The 26,192-nt window shown below is 38.4% G+C and overlaps 1 protein-coding gene across 2 annotated transcripts in view; it reads right to left on the bottom strand.

Annotated features, from left to right (window-relative positions):
* RFTN1 (raftlin, lipid raft linker 1) overlaps positions 1 to 26,192 on the bottom strand; it is an 88,602-nt gene that overhangs the window by 30,499 nt on the left and 31,911 nt on the right. For both annotated transcript variants that reach the window (XM_069860197.1, XM_069860198.1), the window contains exons 3-4: positions 16,628 to 16,733; positions 570 to 984 (exon numbers count right to left, since the gene is read on the bottom strand). In XM_069860197.1, the coding sequence (XP_069716298.1) occupies positions 570 to 984; positions 16,628 to 16,733 (521 nt within the window). The remainder of the gene's footprint in view (positions 1 to 569; positions 985 to 16,627; positions 16,734 to 26,192) is intronic.

Below are 26,192 nucleotides of genomic sequence, written 5' to 3'. Positions count from 1 at the left end.
AATTCTGACCGTAGCATTGACCCCAGCCTGGCTATAAAGTACTAGGAGACTTTAGAGTCCAGATCACATATATTCCTGCTGTTGCTGATGTGGCTTAATTTCAGCTATCTGTTCACCTGCTACAAAGACGGTAACTGTGATAAGGCTTTGTGACTTATTCCTTCTATTGTTGCAAAGCCTTGCCAGGCAGATTAGTAGGGTTTTTTATTCAAATGGGCAAAAGGATACAAAAGATCAAGAGCTCTCAGGGTATCACAACAAATACAAAAAAGAACCAATTCAGTTGAACACCAGATAAAAATAAGTCTTTACACTCAGGCATACAAATGGGCCATAACAAAGCTGTACCTGCTTATATCATCTCTTCATTTGCGATCTGACTTAGCTCAGTCATTGTGAATGCGCAACCATGTTGAAATCAGGTTAAGTGGATCATTTGGTTCACCTTTTCTTCAATATTATAGCAGGTAGGTCCTCCCCACACCCTCGCTCCCCTCAAGGGAGCTGGGAACATAATTGAGGCAATTTTAACTTGACTTTTATGTACGAGAGGTCACTTTAATACTTACTGCCAGTAAGTGGCTTTAAGCATCGTGCTGGTGTTTGATTCTCTGCAAGTCCGTTTGGCTTGTCTGCTGCTTCTCTTACACTTGGGTTCGTGTCTGGAAACCGTTCATTGTTTCCCTTCATAGTGTTGAGATTCAGCTCCTCAGTAGCCTGTCCTTCACCCTCCCTGGATATGGCACACTGGTCAGCATTTTCCTCACCTGGTGCTGGAGTGTTGTATCCATTAATGCCATCTATTTTCTCGCCATCCGGTGAAGCATGATCCTCAGGGTTATTGGAAACATTTTTATTATCTCTTGATTGCACAGAGTTGTTACTGGTGGGTGTCAGGGAGGCACTGACAAGACAGTCCTTTTGGGAATGGTACTGAGGTATAATTCCAACAAATTTCAAGCCTTGACTTGCAGCATCTTGAACCTACCAGTCAAAGAAGATTAGATTTTTAACTGTCAAGCTGTCTTATCTAAACAGAAATACAGAAAATAACACCCTTCAAGGCAGCTAGCCTGTCATTTTGCTACTTTTGTCCACTACCACAGGAAATTGTCATGTTACATTTACATAAAAACTTACATGCTAGAGAAGCAGCATGAAAATGTCCTTAAACCATCTGAAATAATGTGAAAGTAAGGGGGAAAAAATAAAAAAAAAAATAAAAATGAGAAAATGCTTATATATATCTTCACAGGAAATAAAGTATCTGTCTGAAAATTTCACTTATGCTAAATTATCGGAAATGGTATTATGCACACAAAGTTTTAGTATCAACCTTATGAAGTCAGGGACTCATCTTACACCTTCTGCTGTATTACGTGCGTGATCATGACATTTATGCAAGGAAATGGCTATTAATTCTCTCTCTTATATGCATGTTATATACGTTACGACAACAGTTGTTGTTTTTTCCTGGTTTGGATTGAGAGACAAACAGCAAACTTTCACATCATGAGTACATAAAAGCAAAGCTATTTTAATACATCGCTTTGGGGAAGACACAGAACTCAGAATAGAAAAAGACACTCTGGGATGAACAAAGAAGAAAAAATGGAAACTGAAGGGTGCTATTATTAATCCTCCACATTTTAGACCAAGGAGGAAAATGAAGGAATCAAAGATCACAGAAGACCCTATGAAAAATACATTGGATTAGTAGTAATGACAATTTGATAAAGCTGGAATTAGCTAATAAAGGCTTGAGATAAAGAAGAAAGAGAAATCTCTTCTAGGCAGACTCAGCGCTATGGATGCACCATCCATTTGAGTCACCAGCCTTAACCTCCTCAAACCCAGGAGAAGCTGCAGTGAAAGCCTGGATTCTGTGAAAACAGAAGTGTCTGCTCATTCATTTATCAAAATCACTCACCAAAAAAGGAAAGGTTTTCACGTAATGTATACTACTTATATAATATGAAATCTAAACACATAGATATTTCAAAAATAAATGCCTTGAGATTGGAGAAATAATTTCATGTTCCCTGCATACCACATAATTCCAGTGAGTTCAAGTGTCTTAATCACTCTCCAAGGCTCAAATAAACTTGTGTGCTAATGCTGTATCTCCATCAATGAAATAGATGATGGGATCGAGTGCATCCTCACATGTTCGCAAACGACACCAAGCTGAGTGGTGTGGTTGACACACTCAACAGAAGGAATGCCATCCAGAGGGACCCGGACAAGCTTGAGAAGTAGGTCCATGGGAACCTCATGAAATTCAACAAGGCCAAATGCAATGTCCTGCACATGGGCTGCAGCAACCCCTGTATCAATACAGCCTGGAGGGGTGAGGGGATTGAAAGCAGCCCTGCAGAGAAGGACCTGGGGGTCCTGGTGGATGAAAAGCTGGACATGAGTAAACAATGTGCTCCCAGAAAGCCAAGCGTATCGTGGGCTGCATCAGATGAAGCATGGCCAGCAGGTCGAGGGAAGGAATTCTGCCCCTCTACTCCACTCTGGTCAGGCTCCACCTGGAGCACCGTGTCCAGCTCTGGAGCCCTCAGCACAGGAAAGACACAGGCCTGTTGGAGCAGGTCCAGAAGGGGGCCACAAAAATGATCAGTGGGCTGGAAAACCTCTCCCATGAAGAAAGGCTGAGAGACTTGGTCTTATTCAGCCTGGAGAAGGCTCTGGTAAGACCACACTGTGGCCTTTCAATACTTAAAGGGAACTAGAAGAGGGTAGATTTAGACTAGCTATAAGGAAGACCTTTTCTACAATGAGGGTGGTGAAATGTTGAAACAGGTTGCCCAGAGAGATGGTAGAAGCCCCATCCCTGGACTCAAAAACCTCACCTGGTTGAAGATGTCCCTGCTCAAGGCAAGGGTGTTGGACTAGATGGACTTTAAAGGTCCCCTCCAACCCAAACCATTCTATAATTCTAGTAACCAGTTCAGGCCTCTTTTTTCAACAGCAAGTAAATAGGAATCATTTTATACAACTTTCTTCTTTTTTCTATTTTGTTTTTAAGAGGAAGCTCATTTCTGCATCTTCCCTCCACAGATTTTTTTTTTTTTCTAAATGAATCATCTGCTTCCTGGTAATGTGTTACTGTTCTGAATACACAAACCTATAGGTTATACCTGATCAACAACAAGAACTTCCTCTTCCCATCCACTATGATATTTTCCACGTTAATTTAACTCGAGATCACAGGAACTTAAACAGAGCTCTCCAGGAAACAAGCTAACAGTCTTCACAAGTGCTTAGCCTGGCGAACACGGGATGCTGAGTTAATTAAAGCTAATTGCTTAGGAGAACAATAACCTCCAAATAAAAATACTATTAGCAGTATCCTGATCAAATGTCTGTCTACAAAGAAAGTTAACGTGTAACTAACTTGCTCAGAAAGCTTTAACTGAATGTCAATGATAGATGCATTCATAATCTGCTTAATGGTCCTCACTTCTTGTTCTAAGTTTACAAATGTTTTTTTATTCAGTCAATGATAGAGATACACATTCAGGTCACCTCTAATCACTAATCTACAGATACACCACTACATTTGTTTAGTAGGTCGCACGGCAGTTAATTATAGAAATTTAACTAGTATGCGACTCTTAAGAGTTTGAGGATCGTACACATGCAGTCATGTTATTGGTCCTGGTCAATAAAACCTGCTTGTCAATCTATAGCAGACTCTCCCATGCTGTTATTTGGATGAGAACAGCTTTCAGAGCTCTTGTAGCAATATTTTACAGTCTTGGCTCACTGAAAAAAAAAAAAAAAAAAGTATTTGTTCTAAGGAATATCTGATGCTGAAGTTTTTCTTTGGAGGCTCTTGTTCTCAGAACAGAAATAGGAGGAACTAAGGACTGAGTGAAGGTCTATGTCATATCAACCTAACAGTTGAGCAGAAGGACTGGAAAAAGGGACTGTACCTTCAAGGCCCTTTCCCAACACATCAATCAGCAAACCTTATTTAAACCTATATTTCAAATTTTCCCAGTTAGGTAAAGGAGAACCAAGCACCTCATTATTTTCAACAAAGTCAGTTTAGCAGGAAATGTTACATCAACAGTGCAATCTAAGCTGCAGAACAGCAAAGTGATGCAACAGCAGATGCAAACACGTTTTCCCTTCCAAGTTTCCACAAAACCATGATGAGGCTAGCTCCCCTCATAAATAAAATGTAATGCCTGAACATTTTTGAGCTACGAACAAAGACAATTTGATTTTTCAGCATCCTGTTCAGAGCTTAAAGAGTACAAAATTTTAGTTGCCTTCACATCCAGAATTAATTATGTCATCCAGCATACATTCACATTTCCCGTTTCCTGTATTTGAAATACGGAATATTTGAATTAGACTTAAAAACACGCCCAAACCTCAGTACCCAGAGAGGTCATGCCCAGGAGCTACACAAGACAGAAGGGTTGTTTCTACCAGCCACCTGTGGGTTTTGGGCCATTTGAGGCATCCTGTGCTGGTACAAATAAAATGATACGTCTGTTCCAGGCTTTTGGGAAGATATCTTAGCAGAAATCGTGTTGGAAATCAGTAAGAGGACAATGCATAGGAGAAAGGAGGGGTAAGGCTGAACTGCATGGGAAGAACATGATGCTGTTCTGACAGGGTCACCCACAACATATTCCAGATCAGATAAACACGACAGTCACTTGTCTTTATGTGCAAATTTAGAGCACGAATAAAGAGAACTAACAAAGGTCCTTGTCATACTACATTTTATGACTAAAGAAGTAGCATAAAAGGCAGAACTGCATCTCCACCACCTATCACATCAGAACAAATGCTAGATTAAAAATGCCCTTACACTAGGTGATACATATTAATTTCAATTGTTGTATTGACTTTTTTTTTTTTTGTATTTTAAATATGCCCCACACTTGTTCTTTACATGATGGGAAATTTTTAAAAAGGAAATTCTAACAAAATTTAAAGTAATAAAAACCATTATTTGGTTCTTTCCCCAAGAGGAACAGAAACATCTCTATCGCCTCATAAAGTGCTGCTTGGATTATATTAACCACAAATAAAAGAACAGGTCTCCATCATAAAAGATGTTATTGTTCAACCACAGATGCAGAATTTAACTCCTTAATTTCAATCTGTATAAATTCCAAGTAGGTACATCCAAATTCATTTATAACTGAGTGCAATAAACTGGATTTACGCCAGTTTAAAAATAGAACCTGCTGAAAAAAGGGGTGAAATTTCATGTGTACAGAGGGCTGAGGCTGTTAAAGAATTTAATGTCATCACTATAATTTGCTTGATTAGAAACCTGGCATTTTCCCTGAGGGGAAAAAAATGACAGATTTAGCCTTTGCTGTCTGAGAAATAAATATCAAATTTCCCACTAACTCTAGCAGGAATAGGAACAAGCACTGTGTGCAGCCCCGATGTCACTACCTTAACTGAATTTTAGCTGGAGCACTTGTATTAACATTTCTTAAAATTTGTGAAGTGTTATTGTCGATTTTGGAACTGACTGATTGCAATTTTTATACTGCATTCGGACAAAAAGAACCAGCAGCAGCACAAAGGAGTGTCGCTAAACATTACATTGATGTAGCAAATTTACGTCCCATCTTCTCTAGTTCTGTTGAAGGCTCCCTACCTAATTAGAAAATAGCTGTCAGTCTAATTTAAATATCTGTAAAACCACACCTGACAACAGTATGGCTGAATGACAAAACCCTCTTTTCTAGAAACCACTTGTTTTTAAAATATAAACCTCACAGCTATGAAAGCAGAACAGAGATTCCAGGCTGAAAGCTTATTTTGAACAGCCACATACAGGTTTTCTTTTCAAATCTATTCAGAATAAAGACACTTGGCACGTTCATTGTACAGTCCACATATTGTTTGTGATTCTCCATTTCTTGCTGCATTATCAGCTCCGTATTAATCTCCTATTCCTAGCGAGCAGAATGGTACTACTTATAAATAGAGAGAAGCTCAAGGATATAGAAGCCTATGCTGAACAGAATCACACACTTTCACCAGCTTCAATAACTGCTTATAGGGAGATTCTGTACATTTCCCCCATGGGACAGCATGTAGCAAACCAAACACTTCCCATAAGCTCAGGACAGTATTCTACCCACAATAATAAACATGGGAAATAATGCACAGCAGTTTAATAATGAGGATTTCTCCCTTGGATAAGGATTTTCAAGCAAATGATTTAATAAGACAACTGTTACAAATTTCTCTTGACTCTCGTATGCCAGCAGCTGGGCATTTTTGGGATGCATTCAGAGAGAAAGCAGTTTTACTAATGTCATCAAGGCACTCCGGTTTATAGCAGTCTTAAACAGTCTCAAGGCTTACACTTCCTGATGATCTGGAAAAAAAAACCACCTTCTAAACCTAGATATTAGGACTGAAAACGTCGTTAATAGGTTTGGTGTATGGTTCATGATATAACAAGGTACTGAAAGAACGTCATAGCAACCCAGTAAAGGGGACTGCTGCTAATACAAAACCAACAGAAACAATTTACAAAGAGCACAAATAATAAAAATGACTTGGAGAAACGACAACATTCTCTAGGAGCAATGAACCGATTTTCCAATGGCCAGATGCATTTAGTTAACTCTGCAGCAGACTAAGGGAAAGACTGCTACTTGGTCCTAACGATGGCCAAACATATGGCTTTGAAACAATAGCTGGTTAATTTTGCTCAGCGCTATCTATTTAATCCAAGCATAAACTGTCTGAGCCAATAAAAGAAATGCTTGTCTGTCTGCATGTCTATTTGGTTGTTGTTTTTAAAATAACAATGTTAGAGGCATTAGATCTCATAATGTGCACCACAAACAAGATGGTTGTATTTTTCTACCCTCTTTTTAGGATTCAAACAAATTTCCTTCGACAACAGACACAGCACCAGGGATCTTCATGCAATGAACATGATCTTGTGGTTTGAGAAGAACGCTATGTACTGCGTGCCAGGAGTTAGAACTGGAAAAGGATGTTCGGGACTACAGTCTTCCAACCACGTCCTCTGTCATTAATATTTAGTAGTACAAGTTTCTTCACAAACACTGCACATCCCCCTTCTAGTCTGTTCAATCCTGAAAACAGATGTTTAAAATTAAGACAGGCTTTTAGTTTGCCTCTGATATTTTCTGTCAGTCCCATACACTCCTTCCTGAGAAGACAGCAACAGTCATCATAAGTTTACTGCTTATTTTAAAACTAACTAAGCTTAGCTAATGTTCGAAAGGATGGGGTTTAGCTCTTTCTAAATGGCTCAAAACTTTTGTGACTTTGGCGTTTTTGCATGTCTAATACTACATTACAACAAAAAGAGAATTCTACTCATCAAACAGCAAAGCAGCAACTGCTGTTCCTTTCTCAGTGTTGTTGCTCCAAGACTCTGTTTCCCTATCTCCAGATTTCGAAATCATGCAGCCTTCTTCACTGAAAGGGTCATTAGGCAATGGAACGGTCTGCCCAGGGAGGTGGTTGACTTGCCTTCCCTGGAGGTGTTTAAGGTGCAGGTGGATGAGGTACTGAGGGGCATGGTTTAGAGATTGGTGGGAATGGTTGGACTCAATGATCCAGTGGGTCTCTTCCAACCTGGTGATTCTATGATTCTTCCTGACTAGGATGGTCTGTCATTTACACCTGTACTTCCAATGCATTTTTAATCTTTTCTAATTCACAGTCACCAATTCTGAATTTGAAATTGATAGCCCATGTTCATGTAAACATAAGTAAATATAAATGTAGCTTTTAGAAAATCAAATCCCAGCCTGTGTTCAGGCTTTCAAATTACCAAGTATTTTCACTGCCAATTACATCAAAATAGGCCATCAGGGATAAAACATTGGAGTGATGCCTTGAAAAACGTTACCATAATCCCAAACCATGGAGTTGTCCTTTAAGCAGTATTGTTGACAGTGTTTATATTGATGCTTTCAATTAAAATCTTGACCATAATTTGATTGTTCAGGAACTTCAAATAAGACTATTAGAATGAAGTTGGCAGATCTAAAAGTTGGCTAAAAACTAATCAGCTTCTTGAAGAAACAGATGTACGCTGCTTTTCCAACTTTGCAGTACACAGCCCATTCCACAGAACCATTGACTTGACACTTCAAGCTCTCGCTGCATACATGATAGAGCATAACAAGGCACCAATCAGGGAAAAGAACACAAGCTTTGCACTTTTATAATGTGCTCATTGGCAGTAGCCTCTGCAAAAGGGAATTGAAAGCTACAAGAACAGGGAGAAATGTAGTGAAGCAAGTAGCTACTGCAACTTAGCTGCACTGAATAAAACAGAAGACAGCCTCTTAAGACAGTGCTGCCAAGAGATATTAAGTTACAGCAAGCTGTATGTCTCCTGCTACTGCAGCCAAGGCAGGGATGAGAGCAATAATCTGAAACTCCTCTTCAGTTTGGTTAGTTGCACATTCCTTCCTGAGAACAATATAACCATATTAGACATGCAGTGCAGCATGGTGCAAGTACACTTGATCTTTGCAGCATATCTTACTGGACGACAGCTCTTGCAACTACACTGTCTCACCCTCTGTGGCCCTGGGGGCAATAACTCTTCTCAAATTATTGACTTATTTTAGCATCTGTTTCTTCGCAGAGCTGGCAAAGGGCAAACATTGTTGCACAACAGCTCAGTGACTGCAGTACCTGCCTAAAATCCATGTAATATACCATGTCCTCCTATCCTTGCCCTAAATACTGAAAATAATTCCTGAATTTATCCACATCATTTAAGATTTATTCCTCAGAAATTGTTTTAGACATGGAATAAACTGCTACAGAGCAGCCAGCTACTCTCACTCAACCCAAATATTTGATGTACGCTGTTAAACAAAAGTCTATAGAAACTCTGTCCCGAGCACTTGCTGTAGAGAACAGGCATTTTAAAAATGCAGACCATGACTATCGCATGAATCTCTTGAGAGAAACTCTTGACACTAGTGAGTTAACATAAGCAAGGGGAAAATAAAGATTTATAGAAATTGATAGCTGAGTGTTGCATCTAATGACCATTTTAACTGTATGAACACAGTTCCGTGTTCTTTGTAGAACATGAGAAAACAATAACTTATCAATTAGCAATAATGTGATTCAAAACTGGGACACTGGTTTAGTCCATCTCTGTCCCCAGGAATGGAAACAAAAAAACCAAAAAGGTTCAGGACAACAGGAATATTTTTACAATCAAGAATTCAGTCTCAAACTTACCAACTTTATATTTAATTTGCAGGGAACACGTTCTTTTATCTTTATATAAACCAAAGAATGTTTCTTTAAAATCACATTGTTTCATCGAGCCATCTGTTACTTGTAGGCAAAATTATAATTTGAAAAATTTGCCCATGTTTTAGTTTAGCACAGTATAAAATATTATCATATTCACTGTTTGTTTTTTTTTAAAAAAAGGTTATTTTTCCCACCAGACAGAAGTGGGATCATTAAAAACATCAACTGCATACTTCATAACATCTATTTTTATCTTGGTCAAGAGGATGACTCTGAAAGCTGCTGGGGGCAAAGGATTATAAAAGCACAACCAGGCTCCTGGGAGAGTCCTGAAAATAGTTTTGCAATGTTCATGGAAGATATATATCAACACCACTCTTACAGGGCTTAGTCAAAAGAACACAAGTTGAAAGAAGTTTAACCAGGAACAGATGTTTCCCCTCACACCAGGCTGTTTAAAACACAGTATACGCTATTTTTTACCATCTCTTGTTATATATATACTTACAAAATGTTAACAAAATGCACTTTAATAACTGTTATCAGAGCAGATCACAAACAGCTGAACCATTGATGTTGAGCTTCAACTTCTGCCTCATGACCAGATCTACTTCTAAGATCCAAATACTTAAAAATAAAATAAGAGCTCTGTTTGCACTGAAAACATGCAGAAAACAAAGCAGTCGACTAAGTGCTCTGTAATGTTTTTCATTACAGTGCGCTGAAGAAATAAATGTTGTATTGTTCTTTTGCAAATACCCTGGCAAATGAAGGTTTTGGGGTGGGATTTTTTGGGTTTGTTTTCAGGATGGAAACGACTTTAGAAGAGGTTGAGATCACATCTACATAAGTAATCCTAGGTAATAAACAGTACTCTAGAGGGGTCATTTTCTAGCCATAGAAGTAAATTTGAACTGCTTATTCATTTGAAAAACAATCCTCTGAGCAATATTAAACACTGAATTTTCCCCCTCTTCTGTCTTTTACTGCCACCTGCTCTCACTGTAAATCCTCCAGGAAATTTCTGAACAGGCCAGCTAAAACGTATCTAAAGGAAAGAACAATGCTTAGGATCACAATAACCATCTGAGGAACTCTGGCACCAACAGAGCAATCAGAGACTTCACAGAAGAGATCCTTGTAAAATTGCAGTGACAGAGTCAACAAATCCACCAACAGTGGAGCGCTCTCCAGAACATATAAGCTGCATCTCTTTGTTCCTTCTAAAAAAGAAACCTCAATGCAAAGATCAAAAGATGAAGAATAAGAAACAGCAAAGAAAAAGAGACAAGAATGTGATAAATACTGGATCAGCTATATAAAACCCAGTGTTTTCTTAAGCCATTACAAATAAAAGCTAAAAAAAAATTACACAATTAGTAATGTTCACATTTGTTTTTCTAGGAAATTGCAGATTTTTGTCCTCTCATTTGCTTGTCATACTGTTAGAAACACAAATATATATATAAATTACCTATTATTATGGAAAAATTTGTCCTATGACATATTTCTCATCTCTCACTTCTTCTCTCCATTTCATAGTTAGATGCTGAAGAGAGTTTTAAAACTTAGAAGTTCAAAATCAGAGTTCAAAAGAAGTTGAAAACTCAAGAGTTCAAAATAATTTAATATCATTTTTACACACTATATGGATATGTGAAGTCCCCTTGTTTTGATCATAAAAGACAAATGCTCATTCTAATGTGAGTTAACTATGTAGGAATTAAGTGGAGAGCCAAACATGGGCTAAACTACTCCCTGGACTGGGAACATCCAAGTGGCCAAGAAGGCCAACAGCATCTTGGCTTGTATCAGTAACAGTGTGGCAACCAAGAGTAGGGAAGTGATCATCCCCCAGTACTTGGTGCTTATGAGGCCACACCTCAAATACTGTGTTCAGTTTGGGGCCCATCACTATAAGAAAGACATTGAGGTCCTGGAGCGTGTCTAGAGAAGGGCAGCAGAGCTGATGAAGGAACTGGAGAACAAGTCTTTTGAGGAGCAGCTGAGGGAACTGGGGCTGTTTAGCGTGGAGAAGAGGAGGCTGAGGGGAGACCTTATCGCTGCCTACAACTACCTGAAAGGAGGTTGTAGAAGTGGGTGTCGGTCTCTTCTCCCAAGTAACAAGTGATAGGAAGAGGGGAAATGGCCTGAAATTGCACCAGGGGAGGTTTAGATTGGATATTACGAAATATTACTTCACTGAAAGCGTTGTCAAGTATCAGAACTGATTGCTTGGGGAAGGGTTGGAGTCACCATCCCTGAAGGTATTTAAAAGACATGTAGATGTAGTGCTTAGGGACATGGTTTAGTGGTGGACTTGGCAGTGCTAGGTTTATGGTTGGACTCCAAGGCTTTTTCCAACCTAAATGATTCTGAGGTTCTATAACCTATGGAAAAGATTAAAAAAGCTCTTGAGAATTCAATAGCTGTTCAGTTTTTATTTTATAGGAGAAACGGAAGCCCTCCTATGTACTCCAACTCTCCTTCTACCTAGCAACTTAGAAGAAGCCGGAGAATTAAGCTGTATTTTAATAACAATACCAATACAAAAATGTTTGACCAATTACAGCCATAATAGAGCTAATTCTCCAAAAAACAACGTGCATGAACTGAGATAGCAGTTATCTTGATAACACCAAAATAGCTACAGATGAATGGAGGGAAAAAAACATCAGAGCAGGAAAAGGAGTACCTCAGTAATTTGATAAAAACATCGGGATGGAGAAACATGTCGTGAGATTGACCTGTGGCAGTTCAGGGTGCATAGCAGTTCCTAACCCTAACCTAACCTAACCTAACCTGAGTTCCTAACCTAACTCACCCCGTCTTCTGCCTGTCACTCCCTCCTAAGGACTGAGGGCAGGAAGATCGAATCCCTCTGAGAAACGTCTCACCTTTCAGGAGTACACCGAGTAAGTTCAACTGCAGTTCAAGCTTGTTGGTAGAGCGTATTAATTTCCAATACATAAACAAACACTTGAAATACATCAATTCTTCATGCCAGTTCTATTCCTGGTATTTTATTTTAAAAAAATACAGTAAATACTATATTATCATTAGAGTTGATATCATACATTCCATAAAACTGGCAAGAGGGCTCAAATACGGCAGATCTTTCAGGAATGTAAGATTTGAGTTCTTCATGCAAGTGTTACTAATGTAACTTTCTTTCCAAATAGCCCAGTCCCTACACAACTTGCCTTTGTACCAAGGAGAACTGGTGGTCACTGTTTCAGATCAAACTCCAGAACAAGTACATAAGTGGCAGCATCCTTGCAATGTGTTTTGTTGGCATGTTCCTCCCTGGGGTCCCACTCCCTTAAGTCTGAGAAGTACCAAGACTTCCATGGCCCAGCAATGCTATTACTAGAAAATAAATTTCAACAAACTTACAGGCCAACTCACTACATCTGCAGGAGTTAAGATTATTTCTAGGCTACTCTAGACTACGGAATTTGTTCAGAGGAACACTTACGGGAGTGACGTGTTACTGGCAGCTTTTGAGCTAGAGATGGTGATGGCATTTGAAAACTCACTGAAGTTCACCATGACTATGAATAGCAATGACCTATTTGACAAACACTGTCTCGTGTGGAAGATGTCATTGTAAGGTAAGTATTACACAGCTGTTTCACGATGCAGTCGTGTTCTAAGCTGAACTGGTCCACTTCTGAAAATGCAAAATCAATTATTCACCTGCACAACCTCAGGCTTCTTTCAAGGATTTAGCCTCATTTGAGTCAAGTAAGGACAGACTAGTAGGGAGAGATCCTTGACTAGTCAAAAAACACAAAAAGAAGATTCCTGCATTTGATTTTCCATAAAGCCGCAGCATTTTTAAACCACGTTTTTCCATGCTTATCATACTTCCCTAAGGACGGATAATGAGTCCATGGGGACAAAACAGATCAACCCTGCAATGGGGTCAAAGTGAAAAATGTTAATGTATAAGAATTTCCTTTCCTCCTGAAAGAGCATTATTAAGCATGCAACCAAGTATACAAATATGTGCTTCCTAAATTTTAAGAAGTCAGAACTGGGAAGAAATGTTAAAGAAACTATCCTCCATTTCCTAAGCTTCCACCAACACCACAAAGATGTGAACACAGGAGTAAACCCTTCTGCCTGTTACAGTTCTTCTAGAGCATGTAACTCAGATTGATGAGGGAAAAAAGGTCATGAGAAACATATTTAGCATTCATATATGGCTGTGTATCCAAAATATCCATCTTTTCTTGGGATGTTAGTCTAGCTTTTTCTTTCCTTACTTGTTTCAGTAGATTCAGGAGAACACTCACAGATGAAAAAAAACAATAACAGGATACACAGAAATAAAAAGCAACCAAGGAAGCAATTAAAAGCTACCCTACTTTACACAAGACATAAATTAAAATATTATAAAATACAGTATTTTAGAAGTAACATCTCTGACTTGCAACAACTTCAGAATGATCTGAGCCACAGTGATCAGAAGTTAGCTTTGCTCATTAAAAAGCAAATAGACAAATCTTTAATCTGTGCTTTACCTGAGAGCTAAGGACAGGAATGCTAGTATCAATAGTACAGTGAAGCAGTGAAGTACATACAAAACAATTAAGTTACTTCTTTCATTGCCCAGGAATTAAATGACAAAGACACCATGGGACTGCTTGAGCTCTTTAGGACTTGCTGAGCTGTATCAGACCCACATTGATATGAGAGAACAAATAGAACAGGATGATGCCAACAAGATTTTAAGGTACAGGAAGAGTGCATCCCATGCAACATTATGCCCCCAATTCTTATCTGTTTCCTGTCCTCTATGGCTCTTACTGCGGTCAAAACCCATAGCAATAGCAAAAATAGAAGAAAATAGAGAATTGGGACAGAGTCTTGAAGCACAGAGGGATCTCAGCAACAGAACACGGACTGGAGAGTTTTCTCCGGCATTTATTAAATGCTTTACAATCAACATTGTACCGAGGCACTGTATTTAAGTGAGTGAGAGGCATTCTCCAGGTGAAGTAATGTCCTTGTTTCCACTTCATTACTCTTAACCATTTATATGGAGTTACAGAAGCAGGAAAAAAGATATTACCTACGCTGTATGCCACTGCAAAATTGTTTTGTGTTTGCCAGGAGCAACCAGTTAATATTCAATACGACGTACATTTTCAATGCAGCAAATACTCATTTAAGAAAAGAAGATATTAAAACTGCATCCTTGTTCAAACTCTATGAAAACAATACTTGCTCAGCAGTGCATAATAAAATTAATGTTCTGAAGGTAGAGGATTTTTTTCCAGTAAGTTCATAATTGGAGAAAATTTTGACTTCTTATTTTGTCTTGAAAATATGGCTGATCTATTTGGTATCTTTTTTTTTTTTAAATATAGTAATTTGCCATGCAGTAAGATGGTAAACCTGTGCTAAAAGCCTCTGTTATGAAAAGCTGTATGATCAAGGATTTGCTTATTCAATTACAACACTCTATTAACTTCAATTGCATTCCGCAGTTTGAGAAGAACTACAGGGCTGTTCTTTATTGAAAGCAAACAATTGTCCCCTCTAACAGCTTTTTGTTACTACCTTCTTTGAATAATGTCCTTTATTTTTCATTTATTTCATTTGTAAACATGTGGTTTTCATGCCCTTAAAAGTGATGGACATTTTTTTGCTCAGACAAATTAGTTAGTATGACAATTAATTCCTACTCCTAAACAGGTCTTGCTTGCTAACTTGGATTTACATAAAAGTGCTGAGACTTTCACAATGTGTTTAATCAGGTAAAGACAGTGACACAGCACAGACTTGACAGCAACAGCTTCAAAGAACTTCATCTTCCTCTACATCAAATAACATCTGAGGATGAGTGACATACTCAGCCTACAGAGAAACAGTAAATATACATTTTTGCTATTAAAATTTAAATTATTATATTTCAAAAAGGCATCTCCAGAACCCCATAATCAAATGGCTTTTACAAACAGAAGCATTTCCATGTCTAGAAAAGCATTTTAACGAGTCTCTGAATTGGATATTTATGGAAATAAGCTGACTCCTGGACTGTCATTTTCTTTTCATGTTAGCCACACTCTTTCTGAAGTTGCAAATGTAAAGAAATTTTCTGTTGTAATGATATAAAACTTTGCTACCAGTTGTGACAGGTAAGCCTATATATCTACTTCAACTCAAGGAACTGAAGAACAAAATCAAACATGTTGAAACTGATACACAAGAACTACATCAGTTTTGCCTAAGTTTGAATATATTGAAATAACTGAATATAGTGTCAGAATAAAAGTGCAATAACACAATAAGCCCCGAAACAAAAATTGGACTCAAACTTCTGAATATTAGGAAGAGATCAGTAAACTTCAGTGTCTTCTGACAGCAAAATCTATATATATCTTTAAGTGATGATGATGATCAGATAGTCATAGGTGCATTATCTTTAATCCAGTTTTTACAATTCATAGTAAAAAGGAAAGATTGAACATGAGTGCAGTCTGTCAAGCTGAGCCCCTATCAAGCTCAGACAGCCTGTGTTGAAATTTGTTCTGCAAAATTTACTTAACTATTATCACGGCAAAATGGATTAAAGCTAGGGGTGTATGCCTACTCACACTATTCTTACACCATGTGGCTAAGTAAATATAGCATTTAATGCTAGTTTTTATAACAGATGCTGCAAAATTTGAAACACGCACAATGAATCTGTCTTCACTAAAATTGACATAATCTGCTAATTTCCAGTCTGGAAGAATATTACAGCATCAAAAATAATTTTAAAAGTAAGGCAACAAATAAAGAATTGCAGTTTTTTTTTCAAATTCCCTGGTATATATAAAAGCTTACTGAAAGCAACACTATTCCAGATAATAAAGGTATTTAGGTTACCAGTACCATATCTAACTGCTAACTTCATGTGAAACAAAACTCAAATAATCTGGGGAATTCCAGGAGTTCATAGGCCTTTTAGCTGCAGTATTATCCCACCACAGGGTATTTTGACACTAAAATGGAAATTGCATATATTGTTTCAATTTAAAATGCTTACACCATTATAGGACTGTCTTCTACACTGGCAACTTAGTTGATATCATCTGAGAGAGGTCAGTGTCCTGTGATGCCACAAATTATTTTCTTATAATAATATGAACAAACCTGTTTCTCTCATAACTATAATAGCCCTTCTCATAACTATAATAGCCCTTCAGAAACTTAAAAGTTATGAAACATCAAGCTCTAGTGAAATTTTTCAGCTACTCAAAATGTACGTGTATTCCCACTGCCAGGTCAACAGAACTAGAAGTAATTATAATGCAAATAAAAGCATACTGGGTTTTGCCTTACTTTTTTTTTTTTTTTTACTCACTTTCTTAATAAAATCAGGCATCTCCTTTTTGTCTGAAAGTTGGTTTAAGGAGCAGCACTCTACCTCCAAGATATATCCTTCACTGTGGACATCACCTTTCGGAGACCTAGAGAAAGAGACAGAAAAAGAAATCAGTTTCTGTTCTTAACACTGGATACCCAGACAATCCCTTTATAACATTTCCCATGGAGAGCCAACCTTCAGACAAAACTTTTATTTCAGCACATTCACTCCATTGAGCTCAACTCAGTTCTGACAAGTGGTAGCTACAGCATCTCACCTGCTTGCTAGAGAAGGACAGCACACCAGTGACTGTGGACGGTGTAAGGACCCAGGGACTTCAGAATTTCTTTATCTGTCCAAGAAACACTTTTGTCAGCCTGGCATCTACAGCCAATGCCAAGGAGATCCACAGGTGATGCAACACAGAGCATGTAGAAAGCAGGTTCCAAGCGAAAGGGCTGACAGATGCCCTGGCCCCCACAGGGAAACCTGATGCAGGTTATGTTTAGTGATTGATAGGAATGGTTGGACTCGATGATCCAGTGGGTCCTTTCCAACCTAGTGATTCTACGATTCTATGTTTCACAGACAGTAATTACAGGAATATCTTCTTTTCTCTACCACCATTCTAAGCCAATGTTTAAAAATTGGGGCTAATCAAAGTAGTCCGTCCTTCAGTCTTTACCTTTGCTTTGTTGCTGGGAAATGTAAAGCTACGCATGAAATCCCTTCTCTCTCAGAAGACACTAACTCCTGAAATAATTCAAAGTGTACGGCATCTGCCATATACATTGCTGAACAAATCAGTGCTGTGGAAACATGGCATCGGTCAAAATACGCACAAGGAAAATTTAGAAGTTATCCTGAATGATCTTGAGAAACAGTCTGTAGGCACGCACTGCAAAGTAGTGCTACTGAGGGCAGTTTTTATATCCTCCAAACTCCCGTGAAGGAAACAGATACACCTGCTCAACAGAGAAAACCCAGAGAATCATTTTTTTTATCAGTTCTTTAGGAGAACACATGGAGGAATGTACAAAAATAAAAGCTACCCTATAATCTTGGGATTAGTAACAAAGCAGGTACTCTAACATCCCACACAGAGTCAAAAGATCTAGTTTGAAGTAAAGAACTAACTCAGGCCAGCAGTCGCTTAATGCACTCGATACCTACAGGACCAGAGCAGTTAGAATGGAGAATGCTGAGGAAGGAGCAGAACAACAAAACAAAGGCTTTGCAGGCACGCCACGCTTGCAAAAGCCAGTCTGCACAAAAGCCCTGTGCAGAGGACTGCGAGTGTGTGACACATAAAACACGCCTCAGCTACAGGCGGTCCCAGGGGCTTTCCTGAGATGCTCACACTTACTCGGAGCCACGAGATGTGTAGGCTGCTGACTGCAAGCTGGCAGTGTGTTTCCTAGGCAATACCGCAGAAATTTTCTGAAGCCTCACATGACATTATATTCTGTACTTGATCCTCCCACTTTCACTTCTTTTTTTTTTTTTTTTTTTTATACTCACTTCATTTCTCTTACCTCACTCACACATGGGACAGGCGGTACCACTCTGGTTTGGGAACACTGAAGCCCTTTCCTTATTTGTTTTCCCCCTCCTTTCTAAATTCTTATGAATTGTGCTCCCATTCCGTTCTTGACTCCAGACAAAAAATTTTAACAAATACAGCTTATAGCCATAAAACTATAGTGATTCTTACTGCAATTGCTTAAAATGACCTGTTTATTTTTCCCCCTTCAACAAGCACCTACTTTGAAATACACTTGCTGCTTGTAAATATTTAAGCAAACAGGAGACAGTGAATTCTTCCTCTAAAAGTCCTAGAGCTACCTCTGCACTAGGGCTTATGGAAGAAATTGCATCAGTACCATCCTGCTCTGTTAGGAACATTATTTTACTGAACATAAGTAACAGATCCTGCTAAAGGCCATAAAACCTTTAGTTAAAATCTTCCCACAGAAGTACTCTATTACTAAAAAGTCTTTTTCCATGCTCAAGAAAAATATGTTCTACATGTTAAAGGCAAGTCTTTGTCTATGCTGGTAGTATTCACCTTTTTAGGAAACATTTAAGAGCCTATTACTCTGTCAAAAACAAACAAAGAAAACAAAAGCAACAGCTTCTCACATGAAAATAATAAATAGCTGTGGATTTCACAGACAGCAAAAACAATCTCAGCAAATCCAGGTGGACAAGAAATAATTTCCAGCCTCTATACAATAAACAATGCATTTCATAAATTAATCGTGAAGCATTTAATTAATATAATAGAAGTCTCTCATTAAACTCTGTGAATATTTTTAGTATAGCTATACAGAAGTAGCTAAATATAGGTATAGGTAAATCCTACACTGGACAGAAGATACTATGGGTTTGGTTTTGTTCGTTTAATAGGAGTACTTTGAGGATTGCTTTAATCAGAGACTATGAATTAGAACTCCCAAATTACACACATCTATCAAGGTCACAGAAGTCAGAGAAAAAGTCAAAAGCAGAGCTCAGGTCTCCTGACTTCAGTCTTGTTCCTGCACTTGGATTCCCCTGTTCTCTTCTGAAGAAGGACTGATGTCAGTCATTTGAGAAATAATGAAGTGATCCGTACTCTGGAGCCTATCAGTTTTATAGCTCAGGAAGTGACTAGGACTCCAACGTGTAAAGTATTTTAAAATTAAAGCAATGGTTTTATGTAAAGTTAATTTCCACTTTCTCATCACAAAATATTTCTCAACAGAAAGCGAAAGGCTTTCCCTTTTCAGTTTAGTAAAAAGAATGTGTAAACCCATAGAGTTTGAAAGATCTTCTTTTTCTTGTGTGTGTAGAGTCAGCAATTTCTTCTTCTCTTCCTCCTCCTAGGTTGGAAAACTGAATCTTCCTCCCTTTATTTTCTGAAAACATTTCGGGTTTTTTATTACCTTTGTTCCTCTAATAAAAATTCCTTATGTTAATTTAAAGGTCTCAGTCCTGAAAAAAGCGTACTTGGATACAGTAAGGCTGTACCCTTGGAAGCCAAGATGAACTGGAGAAGCTGATACACCACGACTCATTACAATGTCCTGTACTCAGTATGAAGCATTTTGATACCTGAGAGGGAACAGAGGGGACAGTGCCAGCAATGCCATCTCTTTGCCTGCAGTGGGGAACAGCAGCCTCCTACCCACCACCCCAGGAGAGGATAACCACTGGTTAACAGTGGAGATTGATGGGAAATTACACTGTATGTCACACACCATAGGCTTTCATTTGTTTTTCTTCCTTTGTTACATATCTCATTGTTTGTTAACCTTTATTGATTTTCCCAAAGAAGGATTTTTCTGTCAGTCAGTACTGTACTCCCAGTGATCGCCATGGATCTCTTCCCAGGGGGTGGCCAGGAGCTGAGATGGAATTTCAGTCTACCTGGCTTTGTGCAGAGGGAGGGCGTTTGCGGAGGGTACCCTCAAGGGTTCCTGATACATAAAAGGCTGAGTCCTAAAGAGTGGCATCTTGAACCCTAAATAGGCCCTCTAGAAGAAGAAAATACATAGAGTAAATAAGATTTTCACTTATAACTAGAAGTTCACTCGCCAAAAATATTTTACGACGGTTTTTCAGTAGGCTGTCATTTCCTGCACAGCTGTTTGCAGTTAAGCACCATTTCATGGTAGATAAACCATAACCAGCTGCAGAGTACTAGTAACTTACTTAGTAACAGTTAAAGCTGACAACTTGGTGTCTGTTACAAACCTGACTTCCAGTCTGTTCAAGATACAAGAAGGAAATGAGGAAGCCAACATTTGGTCCTAATTTTCCTTAAGTTCTCCATGCCCATGAATTCAGAAAGCCAAAAGCACACCTGTAAGGTGCACAGACACTCCACAATAACTACCTGATTAAGACGATGCTAGGAATAAATTGCAGATTTGAGATTTTTCTACTACATAGGAATAGCTCTACAGTTAAAAACAGAACTGTGCATTTATAACGAACTGATCTACATTACAAACAAGTAAAACCACATCAAGATGATTACAGGAGCAGGTGGTATCTGTATAATTCCAGGTAAAAAATCTAGCAAACCTAGCGTATCAGAAAACCAAGAGGGCAGCAATTAAAACCCCACAGGCTTTATGATGCCCACCCAACAAATACACCATTTTTTAATAAATGTAAGAACAGGTATGTTGCATCATAACAACCTCAACTCCAACTCACGTGACTCTGGTTTAACTTTATTACCTAAGCATTTTCTTTACTAGGAATTTTCTAATATAGAAAACCATACCACTGGAACATATATTATTTGTTTCTAAAATTTATATACCTTTTCTAATGACAGCATATAGAGTTTATTAAGAAAAGTTCAGGCATGTATGGATACATAAGCATCTTTAATGTGAAATATCATTTTGAGAAAACAGATGAAAGAACATTTATTTTGGGTCAATGATAAAAGTTGTTGTAAGGAAATATGCATTTCTTTGAACCTGAAACAAAGAACAAGCTTTAAAAACTCGAGCCATTGTCCCTTGAGCTAAAGGAAGATATCTGTTGACTCCTGGGTACGGAATAAATATTTTTTTTAAGCAAGCTGAAATCAGCCTGCTGAGAGCAACAACACACACTGCTTTTGCACACAAAACATGTTTGATCCTAATGCTCATGAAGGCAAGGTCAGACATTCACCTGCTTCAAGCCCAAATCCTACATGAAAAACAAACAGGCACCCATATACGTAAACACATATGCATTTATATTTAAATTAAAAATATATGCACCAATACAAAGTCCCTAGTTCCGTCAACTCAGGCAAAACAGGACCGCTGGAGGAGATCACTGGTATTTTTTCTCAGACTATATTGGGCTGAAATGCCTGCAACCTGAATTCCTCTATTTCTGCAGAGATCTTTCATAGCACATATCAGGGCCCATGAAGGAGAAGGGTGCTGGGACCAGTCAGCATGGATGTAGCAAGGGTAAATCGTACTCAACCAACTCAGCTGCTACCAATGTTGAAATGACTGGATTCGTAGAAAAGTGGAGTGAAGGCAGGAATTCCCTGTTTCAAGTGCCTAACAAAAAGTCTTGAAGAGAAGAAAGGCTTTTAGGAGCTAGAAGGTGTCTGAAACAGCTAACAAGCAGAAATTTGATTAATTGTCTGGATGCTTTTAAAAACATTTTCCTTTGCCTGTGTAAGGTAAATGTGCAAATCCAAATGCCAGAGGACTAAACCAAGACTTCACAAAGCATAATTCTTCCAGAGGCTGCTGCTTCTTCCCAACATAATTATGTCTTTTCTTACTTCATCAGTTCCTTGGTATTACACTGTTTCCCTTCCTTTTATGGGAAGAGTTGTTCACTACTCTTAAAAGGGGAGTTCGCTATGACTGGAAAAAGAGAGAGTGGAAGTAGTTAGTCTTTCAGGTATGAAAGATCAGGATTTCCCCTGACTTAGCTGCCTGAAGCCTACAGTTGACACAATTAAGCGAATACCAAGTGGACAGTGACAACTGGAATGAAAACACAGCATCAAAGAAACAACACAACTGCTCTCGTTTAAGTAATTTCAATCTTTTGCACTTATATCATGCTATGTTACATTTTCTATAAATCCAGACTTCCTCTAAATGAATTTTCTGTATTTTCTGTAAATTCAATCTTTAAATGACAGAGGACACAAGAATTTAGCTATATCTCAGAAGACACCATTAACTGAAATCAAATCACTTGGAATTAACATTGCATACCAGAAAAAAAAAAAAAAAAAAAGAAACTGTAAGAGATCCTGGTTTACTATTAAACTTTTGAACTCAGTCTGTCAAATTCCTTTGCAGATAAATAGAATTATTTTTGGCCAAGTGATGAAAGTTTACATTTCATCACGATTAATGGATACAGGGAAATTACAGAAACAGAATCAGAATCATCTCATCAAGTATATCACTGGCACACCTGACACCTCATTATTTTACAGAAAGGGAAAACAGCTGCAAAATTGTTTGAGGTAAACACAGAAGTCTACTCTAAAAAAATTGTTCTTAAATTATACTACTTAATGTATTTTCACATGGCAACGTTTCCCTGCTGATTGCTTTATTGATTGGAGGCAAAACCTGCAGAAGGGTTTGTCCTAAGACATTGAGGGAATCACATAGAGGAAAGACCTCTCTGGAATTCAATTTATATCCCCAGCTTCACCCTGCTGTGGTGATATGGAGCATCAGCAAATATGTAAACACTACTGCAAGCAGACAGTTCGAGCCTGGACCATGCATCTTTCCTTGTGGAAGAGAACGGAGGTTGCTTTCTGGTACACAGTATTTGGAAAGGAAAACTAAAATATTTTAATTGATATTGAATTTTCAAACACTCAAGACACCAGGCAAGAGTGTCACACTACAGAGAGCTGGGAACAAATTAAAGCAGATTTGTGCTATGGTTTTTTTATAACTTTGTCCAAGGGCTGACTTTGCAATTTCTTTGCAGGGAGCAGGTTATCTGCAGCAGCCACAAGCTGTCCCAAACAGCAATGAACACAAGACACCTAAACAGAGATTATGATATTAAAAAAGAGTGAGTATGAAAATAAAAAGGGCAAAGAGAGAAATGTTATTACACACATGAAGAAATAACAATCTCTGCTCCCCAAGGGAACCTAAGTGCTGCTCTGCTTATCTTGGTTAGCCAGAACCTCCCAAATGCACGGACCTTCCCCTCATCCCCTCAGCCAGAAGAAATACGCTGTCACATCTTTGTGCTTTCCAGGATACCACCATACACCCCTTTTCCCAAGATTCTTGTCTTCAAGTGTAAATCAGTGCGAATCAATTTTTCTCAAGTGTGAATCAATGCAAACCAGTAGCCCAGGGGCTCCACTTCACACCTGGAGCCTTCCCTACATTCAGCTAAAAAGTCTTATAAAATCCCAGGCTTAAAGATTTTTCCTTGAATTTTTCTTTTTATAAGATGCGTACTCCAAGAACTCAAAGTATCTCAGAACTCAGCACAGTCAGTAAAACAGTCAATTGCTTTTAATTAAGAAGTCTATTGAAATTTAGAGAGAGAATGAGAAAAAGTACTCACAGGAGCCTTAAAGTTATTATTCCTTTATCTAACTCTATTCTATTTGACTTCCAAATGACTTCCAATCAACCGGTTAATATGCACAATGCAATTAGGTACTACAGAAATATTTAAATGTATTACATTGAGTTTAACGAGAGCAATGGCAGTCTTTCAGGTACTTGGTAGAATACCTTCCTTCCTACTCCCTCTAAAGAATTAAACACTCCTATATTTACTTCACTTACTTAATTGTACATGACACTTTTTGCAGTGCAAACAACTGTATTGTTGATTTTAAAAAAATAATTCTGTCCTTTATTTTCTTATTCTGCCTAATGTTTCCAAGGGACAAACCTCGCTTTTGAACATTTATGGCTTCTGTATATGTTAAGAATGTGTTTTCTCCAATGTCCTAGAGCAGGAAAGACTCCTACTTCCTTATTTACCAGAACTGATTTGATAGCTAAGATAATATAGTCACAGAGACACCACTACGGATTAAACACAAAACTATCCTAGTGACTTTAAAAGCCACCCAAAATGTACAACGGCATTGTAAAATCACACTAAGGATCTTAAAACTGCAAGACAATGGCAAAATAGGAGGAATAACCCAAACAGATACTTTTCCAAGAGTTTTAATGCATAACATGTCTAAACGCTACTTTTTCCATTATAATCTTGAGCAAGTTAAGACATTGCTAGTCTCCACGATAGCAGCAGAATGTAGTCCCTGATGCACATCACAGTATAGCAGCTTTTCTTTGGACAGGCAATGCTCTAAGTCAAAGCTGTTGAAATGTGAATCAACAGCATTCATTTTAAAACATAAAACTGACATATAAAGGTGATTAATTTGAGTATCCAGTTCTGTCTCTGTATACACAGAATTGGCATTACTGTACCAAAGAGGCACTAATACAACAACTTCAATTCTCTTCCACTTCGCTATTCCAACAAGAATAGCAAAGTGACAAACCACACCTGGTACCTGCTGGACAACTGAGAGATGAAGCACGTAGTGTTGGAGCCATCCATGGTGAAACACCTGCAGTGCGGAGCTACAGCTTCAGGAGTTTTGCAGAAAGTGCCCAGGAAGCCTAAGGGTAGGTCCCGCATCAAAGTAAGGATCTTTTTAAGATTCGTTGGCTCCCCATGAATGCCTGGCAGCACCGTTAGAGAAAATGGCAGTGGATCATTTTGTACTTCATAAAATAAATGATGGTACTAATGATCCTACAACTGTAGTTAGACTATGCACACTCTTAAAATCTTATGACAGAAATAAACCCTCATCTGATCAACAAATATCCTAAGTGGACCTCACCTTCTACCCAAGATTTCATAGAATCACAGAATCACCAGGTTGGAAAAGACCCATCGGATCATCGAGTCCAACCATTTCAACTGTTTTATATAGTGACAGCCTGCAGATGCCACAGACCTGATGACAATCCTCAGTGAAAAAAAAAAAAGTATCATTTATTCTTTATCAGCAGTGTAATGAGAAAAGTTAATTAAAAACATTAACAGTGTGTCTTATCTTTTCCTGCCTTCGCATACTTTTTCCCCCACACCTGTTAGTAGAATGGGATGAGCTCACAGTTCCAATGCATCTGGTCTCTACGCAGACCAAGTTCACCTGAGATCTGTGCAACACCCATCCCTCCACTGCACTCGGCAATGCATTCACTGCACCCACACACTGTGGAAGCAGCTTCTCTCATAGTCTCAGCCAAACTTGGGAACATTTAAACTATATGAAACACCAGACTGATGTCATTTCCCTTTCTGGTATTGTCTGTTTTTTCCCGCTGCACCAAGTTTCTTCCGCTTCCCTAGGCAGTCAGAAATGACAGATAAGGGAATGCAAAGAAATGGAGTGTGAATGTAAAAGGAAATATAATTGGTTCAAGACTCTCTACTGTCTTCAATTTTGTACAGTCATTTACAGCTGTCTAAAGTGTGTGAAACACTGGCACCCAAGTGAGTGAGTAGGCAATTAAGATTTTTTACTCTTCACAATCATTCTGCACAGATGTAAACTACTGGATACGGTACGAGACCACAGCAACACGCTGAGCACTCTGGCTCAAAGACCATGTCGCTCTGCCGAGAAGGATGCTGCTTTTCCCTGACGTGTCTTCACAGCTCAGTCCTGGAATATATTGAGCCCTTGGCCCTCAATGCAAGCAGAAGCGCTTAAGCACTTAGTTAACGCTGCAAACTCATGCATGGAAATACTCTCATTATTTGCAGCAGGGCATTTTGTAGGCAGGGAAAGCAAGGCCCCAAAATGAGGAAAGCTTATCCCAATATTACTCAAGAAGTCCACTGTTCAGCAAACAGTGTTTATGTTTTGACCATAAAACTGGAAACCCTTTAAACAATAATATCAGCTAAGCCATCGTGAAGTTCTGTATTAATAAAACTAAAAGCACATCAAAGTAAACTGAGAGTTATTTTAGAAGCTAAAATTGCCTGTGACACCTAATGCCTACATGTA

This window comes from Phaenicophaeus curvirostris, chromosome 6 (genome assembly GCF_032191515.1).
Source record: "Phaenicophaeus curvirostris isolate KB17595 chromosome 6, BPBGC_Pcur_1.0, whole genome shotgun sequence".
In the NCBI taxonomy this organism is placed as follows: domain Eukaryota; kingdom Metazoa; phylum Chordata; class Aves; order Cuculiformes; family Cuculidae; genus Phaenicophaeus; species Phaenicophaeus curvirostris.
Note: the sequence above shows the minus strand (reverse complement) of the source record. Positions and strands in the feature narration are given on the sequence as shown.